The sequence below is a fragment of the Gymnoscopelus microlampas genome, assembly GCF_963454915.1.
Source record: "Gymnoscopelus microlampas genome assembly, chromosome: 6".
Classification (NCBI taxonomy): domain Eukaryota; kingdom Metazoa; phylum Chordata; class Actinopteri; order Myctophiformes; family Myctophidae; genus Gymnoscopelus; species Gymnoscopelus microlampas.
Genome location: NC_139943.1, coordinates 51,019,175 through 51,030,227, shown reverse-complemented (window position 1 = coordinate 51,030,227; position 11,053 = coordinate 51,019,175). Strand labels below are relative to the sequence as shown.

Genomic DNA, 11,053 nt, shown 5'->3' with positions numbered 1-11,053 from the left:
ACAGAGTCTCTGAAGCCAAATGGATTTTTATTCCTAAAAATGAAAATAGTGGATCTACTGTACAAGATCACATTGTGATCAGCTATTTGTATCATTACTGAACATGTTTGTAAAACTAATATATTGACATGAAGGGATGCTATGAAAGTAGCCAAACTCACACATGATAATAAGAACACATTCGATTCAAGTATCTGACAATGTATAAATTCACCATACCAACTTTGATGAGGCAGTGTTGTGTTGTTTTAAAAATATTTCCTGAAAAGTTAATATTTTTGGCATAGCTGGTTTCTGCCCGACAACAGATATATTATAAAATAACTCCTTTAAGGAAGTGGTAAAAGCAGTGTCCTCATATGTGTCACCTTCCCAATGTCAACATTTAACCTTGATTTCTTACCAACTTGCACTTTGTGCTTTAAAAACTTAGCTTAATATTTTGTAATCATTACTTTTCCCTCAGAGGTCCTCAGAGCTACTAAAGGGGGTCCGCCAAATCTTTGTGTGATAGGATCATGTTTTTTTACATTAACCACTTGAACCCTATTCTGAGTCAACAGTAAAAAAATAGCCAATCTGCAAGTTCATCATTTCATGATAAATAATCTCTGGCAAAAAAATACATATCTCAGGCTTCTGTAGCACTTTTTAAAGTACTCAGTCACTTTACATGGAGAAAACAAAAGAGTCAACTTTACTAGAAAAACAATAAAATAAGAAGTTATGTTGTAAGAGTGAAATCAAGGGGGTGATCGGTTAGCTGGGGAAAGCAATATTTAAATTTAAAACATGACCCACATAATACCTTTTTAAACATCAGTAATTCAATCATCTTATTGCAACAGTTTATTAGGAAGCAGGGTAACAGGATAATGTACATACTGTATGTAAATGTATATATATACATACTGAATAGAATACAGAATTCACTTAATCTGCATTTTAATGAAGCAGGAAAAATCCAAAGAAAAACCCTTCAATATGAGATGAACCATCTTAAAGGGGATTTTGGACCACGGTTCTCTTACCTTTTCTATGATGTTATGACATCTTAGGATGAATGGTACAGTAGAAAAATGTCATAACTCCATCACGGGTCCGCCACAGCTTAAAACGTGCACCAATAGGCCTGGCGCTAGATCACGTATTTTAATAGCTTTTTTTTGTGAGATCTGACGTTCATAGTGACAGAACACTATGCAACGGAAAAAGAAAAAAAAACGGAAAATACACTATCTAGCGCAAGGCCTATTGGCGCACGTTCTAAGCTGTGGCGGACCCGTTATGAAATGTTTCTACTGTACCATTCATCCTAAGATATTATAACATCATAGAAAAGGTAAGAAAACCGTGGTCCAAAATTACCCTTTTCAGTTTTAGTCATAGTCTTTTGAATCAAATTCCATTTAGTTTTAGTCATCTGAAATGTTTTAGTCGACTAAATATCATAACAAATCTACAGTTGATTTAGTCGACTAGCTTAGATTTTATTTAGTTTGTATTTTGTTTTAGTCAGTGAAAAAAGGAACAACAAACATTTTTCGTCATAGTTTTAGTTGACAAAATCAACACTCCTCCCTGGCACAACATATTTTGAGACGGGGGGTCCGACGTGGGCAAATACATAATCATGTTGGGAGATTCCTAGACATGGTAAAATGGTGACAGAGAGACAGGTAGGTCAGGGTGGATGTGTTTATAAGTCGTCATCCTCTGCTCCCATCTCCACGTCGTCTTGTAACTTCTGCACCATTTGGTCTTCCATCTGTTTGGCTTTTCCTACGAGAGAGATCATAAAACAATCAGTTATTATATGTGATACTTTTCCTATAAGAGATCATAAAACACGTCAAACCTCTTTGCCAAAAAATAGCCGATCCTGATCCTATCACACAGATTTGGCGGACCCCCTGTAGTAGCTCTGAGGACCCCCTAGGGGTCCCGGACCCCTTGTTGAAGCCCCCATTTACTCCTCTTATGTAACATAACTGACAGACTGTTATTTGTATGTCAATAGTCATATGTTGTTATAAACTTCATGGGTGAAGCGCTGAGTTTCAAGCTTGTAGATCTGCTACTTTTAATGTCTTTCTGTGACACTGTAGTGTGATCAAGTAAGGAGTTAATTTAAGAAAAAACACAATAAGTTAAAGTGTGTGTGTGTGTGTGTGTGTGTGTGTGTGTGTGTGTGTATATATATAAATACACAGTCTATAGATACGTTTGAATATTAACCCTTTACCTGCGTGTGGGGCTTTGATAAGGTGAATGTTTTTCTTGACTTCGTTGATGGCTTCTTCTTTGTCCAGCTGTTTGCCTTTCTTCAGTCTGAAAGAGAAGAAGAAGAAGAGGGGGGTTCATTAAAATGGGAAAATAAAACTATAAATACTCAGTGGAGATGTTCCGATCCCATCTCAGGTTTGATCAACGCACATTTCAACCCTTTAATACAAGGAAAGCATAATTGTGTCATTTCACATTGTTGCTTGGGTAGAGTTGCTGTTGGCAAATGTTAAACATTTATAATTAAATTCAACACTTCATTACTAGGCTTCCCAAATATTGCAGATCTGCTGTTTTCACAATATTAATCATCTGCGAATTGTCCTGTCTTAACACAACATATGAATAATAAACAAAACAAAACAACTATATTTATCTGATTGTGGCACAGAGTCAAACTAAATGTAATGGCTCAACTCCTACATTCCAAGTGCTTATCGGGTGGGAGGGCTCCCATTTTCGATAAATATATATATCCAAAAAAAAAAGGATAAAACAATATGTGAAAGGAACTCGTGGAGGTCTTCTAGATTTAGTGCTGTGCTTCCTATAGGCCATCCCGTAAAAATAACAAGGTTTGGTTGATTTGGTGACGATGGAAAAATGAAAGCATCGTCTGCGATGCGAGCGGCATCTATGTACTTAGAACCAAATGTACAGCTGTATATGAGCTACAGTCAGGACAGCATACAGATGGATGTGGACTCTGTATATGAGCTATAGTTAGGACAGCATACAGATGGATGTGGGCTCTGTATATGAGCTATAGTTAGGACAGCATACAGATGGATGCGGACTCTGTATGTGAGCTATAGTTAGGACAGCATACAGATGGATGTGGACTCAGTATATGAGCTATAGTTAGGACAGCATACAGATGGATGTGGACTCTGTATATGAGCTATAGTTAGGACAGCATACAGATGGATGTGGACTCTGTATATGAGCTATAGTTAGGACAGCATACAGATGGATGTGGACTCTGTATATGAGCTATAGTTAGGACAGCATACAGATGGATGTGGACTCTGTATATGAGCTACAGTCAGGACAACATACAGATATATACCGGTAATGACATTTGTAACCCAAATATATAAGATATATAATGACATTTGTAAGCTCATAGCGCGGCACTCGGTGCCGCGCTATGAGCTTGTATATCTGCTATTTTTGAATAGCCCAAAGAAAACACACAGAATGTGTTCCAGGTCTTAATGGGTTAAACCACGCCCCCTAAACTCACCTGTTCAGGATGAATCTGGTCTGGCGTTTCCGTTTGATCTCTTCCACCTTCTTCATGGCCACCACTGGAAAACAGGTCAAAGTTCACTCAACGCAATGTATCTACATGATGGCTTCTAGTGTAAAGAAGTAACTTAACAGGGATAGTTCATCCAGAAAAAGTACTTTTCTTTCCTATGGATTAGTCACCCCATGGAGACTTGAATTCATGGTTATTTTTTTGTTCTCGTCTCATTCCTAAGCCAATAATTTGATGACCAGCGGGAAGTTATCGCTGCCGGACATCAAATTATTATCTTAGGAATGCGACGAGAACATCAAAAATATCCATGAATTCAAGGCTCCATGGGGTGACTAATCCATAGAAAAAGAAATCATTTTGGGAGTGAACTATCCCTTTAATAAAAATGTACTTTACTTGGCTTCTACTGGAAAGAAGTAAACGTTACTGTTACTACAGGGTACGTGATATTTTTTGGTTAAAACAAAACGTTTTTTGTTAAAAGGTTAAAGCTCTATATTGTACTCATTGCTATAGAGTGTTTGTTCTGTCACAGGAGTCTCCCTGTCTATCCAGCTCTTTGATAAACAGAAAATACATGTTCAGGTAGGTGACAAAATGCCAGCTAATCAGGAGAGAGAACCCATTTATCAGCTTAAATTTTATAGTGATCCAGTTGCAATGTTGTATCTGCTCATTTATTTTTGACATCACTTCCATGACACACTGAGTTCTCCGTCCTGATTGGATAAAATTGGTATCCTGACCTGAAAATGCATTTTCTGTTTACTAAAGAGCTGGAGAGACATGGAGACTCCTGGAGGAATACTCCTGAGAAACACTCTTATGGAATGAGTACTATCAGAATATTGAGCTATTTAACACTTATTTTAACCAAAGAAAATCACTTAAAGTCTCATCTATAACAACATGGCAGCTTACCGGTCTTCCCCCACAGCTCTCTCTGGTATTTGACTGGAGTATTTCTGCGTTTCTCGAACTCCAGAGAGTTGTCCTGGAGGAACATACAGTATTATGTATCAGTAATAGTAACAATAGTAATAATAATCAGACATATATTGGCCATTATTTGACATTTGAGACTACATCAGAACAGGAGCAGCTGATGTGTCCTTATTTTCGCTTAAACCACTTCCATAACTTGCTGTCCCTGTTTTATATTATTTTATCATTTCATAACTTGCTGTCCCTGTTTTATATTATTTTATCATTTCATAACTTGCTGTCCCTGTTTTATATTATTTTATCATTTCATAACTTGCTGTCCCTGTTTTATATTATTTTATCATTTCATAACTTGCTGTCCCTGTTTTATATTATTTTATCATTTCATAACTTGCTGTCTCCGTTTTATATTATTTTATCATTTCATTACCTGCTGTCTCACCTCTCATTCCAACCTAGTGGATTATTACATTAAGACCGGGAACGCATCTTGTGTAACCACTTTATCCATATTTTATACTTTGGCTATTCAAAAATAGCAGATATAATATTCACCACTGTTAACTCCTTCCCGGACGCCTTCCTGAAGGCCTTGGTCCATCTGGACTTCCTGGGGTTCCTCTTTCTCTTGAAGTTCTTGTGACATTTGGATTTACAGAACCTGAACATCTGTATTAAACACAAGAGAAGAAGAGATTTAATTAACAGAACCTGAACATCTGTATTAAACACAAGAGAAGGAGAGATTTAATTAACAGAACCTGAACATCTGCATTAAACACAAGAGAAGAGATTTAATTAACAGAACCTGAACATCTGCATTAAACAGAAGTATGCAGAAAGTATTGTGTGCCACCACCCATACAGAATCTGTCTGTGTGGTTAAAATGTAAAAGAAAATATTCAGAATTTCACATTTCCTCACATAGCAGATTGTCTATTTTCAAATGTCTTCAAAATCCTAACAGTTTTTTGAAAAAAACTCATGTTGCTATAATATCAGTGGTTCTCCAACTTTTTCATGTCAAGGACCCCCAATATGTATTTGGCCACGGACCCCCATCTCAAAATATGTTGTTCCAGGGACCCCCCCAGAAGCACAGATTGGAGTAAAAAAATGTTGCATATATATATATATATATATATATATATATATATATATATATATATATATATATATATATATATATATAAAACATATATTCAAAGAGTTGACAAATAAATCCACAATTTTCCCCAAAAATTACAGATCTACTATATCTGCTATTTTTGAATAGAGGATATGCGTGTGACATCATCATCAAACCCGGAAGTTATGCAGGAATGCCTACTGAGTGTCAAAAAAAAAACTTTCTGGCCTTGACAGCCCATGGATCCAAACAGAAAAGTCATATCTGATTGCATTAAACAACATTAAACAATGTTAAACTGACTTTGCCACTCGATTTGCCACTCGATGTGCCATTCACTTTAAGCATGCGCATATCCTCTATAGCCACATAAATCTATAATGGGTTAGGCGTTTAAGACTGGAAAGCATCTGTCATTTTAGATTGTAACCACTTTAACCATTATCTTATACTTGGGCTATTCAAAAATAGCAGATCTACATGCTCATAGCGTAGATCTGAGTGGACGTATGTTGCTATAACCTGGTTCTCAATTATGTCAAGGACCCCAAAATGATATGCATTTGTACGCAGACCCCCCCCCCCCCAAATCTCAAAATATTTTGTTCCAGGGACCCCCCAAAAAGCAAAGATTTGAGTAAAAAATTAAGATATATATACATATAAATATATATTAAAAGATGTACACACATTTTCACGATTCTTCTTCCAAAAAATAGCAGATCCACAAGCTCCTAGCGCGGCATATGAGCTTGTAGATCTGCTATTTTTGGATAGCAGAATATATATATTGAATAGCCAAAGAGATAAATAATGTAAGAAAGAACTCTAGCTTGCCAGATATTCAAAAATAAAATAGCATCAAAGAGTTGCTTGCGGCTTCTATAGGGTTAAAGTGGTTCATCTCATTCTGCTTGGGGACCCCCTGGGACCCCCTCACGGAGCCCTGCTGTGGGACCCCGGACCACACTTTGAGAACCACTGATGTAAACAACACGTGGGTCATATTTGATATTCAAAGACATTATGAAAGAGTTTAGCTTCATAGATAAAAACCGAAATGGAATATTATGTAGCATTCTTAATACTCCATGAGTATAACTGATATGTTATTACAATATTTACAAAGATTAGGAGCATAAACACTCCTCTTACAGGCGCGCGCGCACACACACACACACACACACACACACACACCAGTCCCTTTAAACGACATTAACCTTCTATAATAACATGATGATACTCATCATAATAATAACACATAAAGCTTCATATCCATGTTATTAATACATCATTAATACATAAATACACATTAAAGCTTCATTACGTTTCATTAAATAAATAAAACCAACAGACTGCTTTAGAACCACGTGAGCTGCGTGTTAGCAATAGCATGCTAGGCTAGCTAACAGACAGACAGTGATTCCTGCAGGTTAGCATTAGCATGCTAGGCTAGCTGCCACACAGACAGGTGTCTCCTACTAAACGCTATAATAATAACCATATAATAATGAGTATTAATGTAAATAAAGGGGTTATATTTACCTTACAGTCGTTCCTCACAAACATCATTCCATGTCCAGGATAAACGGGTCCTGAACAGAAATAACATTTCTCTATCCTCATGATGTCTGTATTCACGTTTCACCAGACCAACTGGACCGGAAGTGCGCACGTTGTTACAGGAACAGGAAGTACAACTCTTCTTCTACTGCTGTGTGTGTGTGTGTGTGTGTGTGTGTGTGTGTGTGTGTGTGTGTGTGTGTGTGTGTGTGTGTGTGTGTGTGTGTGTGTGTGTGTGTGTGTGTGTGTGTGTGTGTGTGTGTGTGTGTGTGTGTGTGTGTGTACTACAGAGCTGAAAGAGGCCAATCAGACGCAGGAAGAGCGTTTCTAAGGGCGGGTCTTGGCAGAGTGGCCAAATCAGAGGCATGCAGGCCGTGTCTAAGGGCGGGTCTTGGCAGAGCGGCCAAATCAGAGGCATGCAGGCCGTGTCTAAGGGCGGGTCTTGGTAGAGCGGCCAAATCAGAGGAAGGCAGGGCGGGTCTAAGGGCGGGTCTTGTAGGAGATCTCACGTCAGTGTCACTCGTCTCCAGTGTTGCCAGGTTTTGCGAGAGAAATAAGCAACTACGTCTATGAAAACAAGCCCAAAAGAAGCGACAACTACTGTATAATAAATAATATAGGCACAACATGAGCATTTTAATACACTCTTAAAATGCTCATGAACATATAGCCGACCTACAAGCTCACAAGCTTAACATGACTAAAAGATTAAATAAATGTCATGGTTTAAAACTGGTCTAAATGTTGATATGGTTTTGATTTAAACGTCTAAAATCGAGGCTAAATTGAAACTATACTGTATACTGTTCAATGGCTATTCAAATTATTTTAGTCCAATAATTGGAGATCAGTTGTGCAGCTTACAATTGCATTCGCGACACGTTGTGAGTTTGTAGATCGGCTATTTTCAGAGGAATCATTTTAACATCTGCTCAGGCTTTTGTGTGGCAATACATACAGGACCCCAATGGAAACAAGCCATAGTGCTTTGTTTATCCTTTTGTATGGAACTCTACCTCTGTGCTTTTTTTGGTAAACTGTTATATATTCAATCAATCAATCAATCGATGGCGGTTGCACATGATGGACGAACCACATCAGGAACATGGTTCTCTATAGGGACCTACTACGGGTCACTGACAAGGTCAAAGAGAGAAGGATGAGACTGGCAGGACACTGTGTCAGACACCTGGAACTAGAGGCAAGCAAACTGACACTATGGAGCTAACCCAGGACAAACTGACACTATGGAGTTAGTCTCGCGTAGCCAGACAACTATTCCACAATCTCTGAATGCTACTGTATATAGAGTCTGGAACTACAACTCCCAAAATCCGAGAGAGGAAAGTGGCACTTCCGTTCACGAAAATATATTTTAAAATATCTTTACATTTTACTTTTTAATTTCCATTTCTGCTAAGCAGCAAGCTAAATATACTTAGATGATTTGTATTTATATTAGGATAAATTTGCGCGACTGTAAAGACGAAATGGAAGTGGGGAGGAGGCTCCACGTATCCGGTTTGTGTTCTAATCATGATCAGAGCTTCCGAGTCCCAGACTGTATGACCGGAAACATTTGAAAATTGTGGGAGGCAACAGTCTGGTAACGCGAGACTATACTATGGAGTTAACCCAGGACAAACTGACACTATGGAGTTAACCCAGGACAAACTGACACTATGGAGCTAACCCAGGACAAACTGACACTATGGGAGCCAACCCAGGACAAACTGACACTATGGAGCTAACCAAGGACAAACTGACACTATGGAGCTAACCCCAGGACAAACTGACACTATGGAGCTAACCCAGGACAAACTGACACTATGGAGCTAACCCCAGGACAAACTGACACTATGGAGCTAACCCCAGGACAAACTGACACTATGGAGCTAACCCAGGACAAACTGACACTATGGAGTTAGTCTCGCGTAGCCAGACAACTATTCCACAATCTCTGAATGCTACTGTATATAGAGTCTGGAACTACAACTCCCAAAATCCGAGAGAGGAAAGTGGCACTTCCGTTCACGAAAATATATTTAAAAATATCTTTACATTTTACTTTTTAATTTCCATTTCTGCTAAGCAGCAAGCTAAATATACTTAGATGATTTGTATTTATATTAGGATAAATTTGCGCGACTGTAAAGACGAAATGGAAGTGGGGAGGAGGCTCCACGTATCCGGTTTGTGTTCTAATCATGATCAGAGCTTCCGAGTCCCAGACTGTATGACCGGAAACATTTGAAAATTGTGGGAGGCAACAGTCTGGTAACGCGAGACTATACTATGGAGTTAACCCAGGACAAACTGACACTATGGAGTTAACCCAGGACAAACTGACACTATGGAGCTAACCCAGGACAAACTGACACTATGGGAGCCAACCCAGGACAAACTGACACTATGGAGCTAACCCAGGACAAACTGACACTATGGAGCTAACCCCAGGACAAACTGACACTATGGAGCTAACCCAGGACAAACTGACACTATGGAGCTAACCCCAGGACAAACTGACACTATGGAGCTAACCCCAGGACAGACTGACACTATGGAGCTAACCCAGGACAAACTGACACTATGGAGCTAACCCAGGACAAACTGACACTATGGAGCTAACCCAGGACAAACTGACACTATGGAGCTAACCCCAGGACAAACTGACACTATGGAGTTAACCCAGGACAAACTGACACTATGGAGCTAACCCCAGGACAAACTGACACTATGGAGCTAACCCCGGACAAACTGACACTATGGGAGCCAACCCAGGACAAACACACGTCTCTGCTTCTGGTGACTGATATTGTCATTCTAATGTGTGAGGGAGCTGTGTTTTTTCAATTACTTTTTCATTTTAATTATTTATTTAAACTAACTACTCGGGGTGTTCCATGCCGATCGGTCCAGCTGCTCACAGACAGACAGACAGACAGACAGAGAGACAAACAGACAGACAGACAGAGTCACAGGAGTGAAAACGTGGTCCCTCGTCTTTGGCCAAACCGGCCTGGCGGGGATAAAAATATAAATATAAATAATAATGATATAAGTGTAATAATAATAATAATAATAATATAATATAATAATAATAATAATAATAATAATAATAATAATAATAATAATAATAATAATAATAAAAACAGTGCAAGAGAAAGTGCATTTTTCAGGAACAATTTATTCATCTATCAGTAATCATCTTGAGAGTATCAAACAGTCCAGCAGCAATATTTCAACACTTACTTTGCCAAAAAACAAAATACTGTACTGCAGTTTTCCAAAATGGATAATAATATATCAGAAAAAGCATAATTTAAATAATAACAATAAAAATCTACATTCTAAAATGTACAAAATGCTGAGTTTGAGTTCAGTAAAATGACCTCTGACCTTCAACAAACACAGACACAAATGTAAAACTAGGTCTGGGCGATGACCTGCGACCTCAAATCTATATCATGATTATTGAAAAAAACTTTTTTTGTACGACTCCATTGTACAATAAATAAAGCATAACACAGGGTTAAGACTAACGAGTTTGTCGATTATAAAAAGAAAAATCTGTTTTATTTCTATAAATGTGTTGGTATGAAAGAAAAAAAATAAAAGAGAAAAAAAACATTCTCGATTATTCCATTAACCTACAAGAGCAAGATTAAGTCGGTTATTAGTTTTAAATGTCGGTTTAGATATATTCAAGGTTAATTGCCCAGCCCTAGTCAACGCACACAGACAAAATGTCAAATTACAAAACAACATCATGCTAAAAAAAAAACAGAATAAAAAGACTAAATCAAATTTCCAAAAGTAATTCACCGTCTTTCAGGTGAAACCTCGTTGACAAAAGAACTCT

At 38.0% G+C, this 11,053-nt stretch overlaps 1 protein-coding gene across 1 annotated transcript; it reads right to left on the bottom strand.

Moving 5' to 3' along the window:
* Positions 1-834: 834 nt before the first annotated feature.
* rsl24d1 (ribosomal L24 domain containing 1) lies at positions 835-7,324 on the bottom strand. Its single transcript, XM_084059905.1, has 6 exons — positions 7,174-7,324; positions 5,054-5,167; positions 4,475-4,547; positions 3,533-3,596; positions 2,246-2,331; positions 835-1,782 (listed from the first exon to the last, which is right to left on the bottom strand). Exons 1-6 carry the CDS (start codon positions 7,252-7,254, stop codon positions 1,700-1,702), a joined length of 501 nt encoding a protein of 166 aa, XP_083916031.1. The 5' UTR covers positions 7,255-7,324; the 3' UTR covers positions 835-1,699.
* Positions 7,325-11,053: the final 3,729 nt, after the last annotated feature.

Coding starts and splice junctions, on each gene's coding strand:
- rsl24d1 (XM_084059905.1), bottom strand. CDS start 7,254: ATGAGGATAGAGAAATGTTATTTCTGTTCAGGACCCGTTTATCCTGGA. Junction 5,168..7,173: donor TTGTGAGGAACGACTGTAAG/GTAAATATAACC, acceptor TGTTTAATACAG/ATGTTCAGGTTCTGTAAATC. Junction 4,548..5,053: donor CCGGGAAGGAGTTAACAGTG/GTGAATATTATA, acceptor ATGTTCCTCCAG/GACAACTCTCTGGAGTTCGA.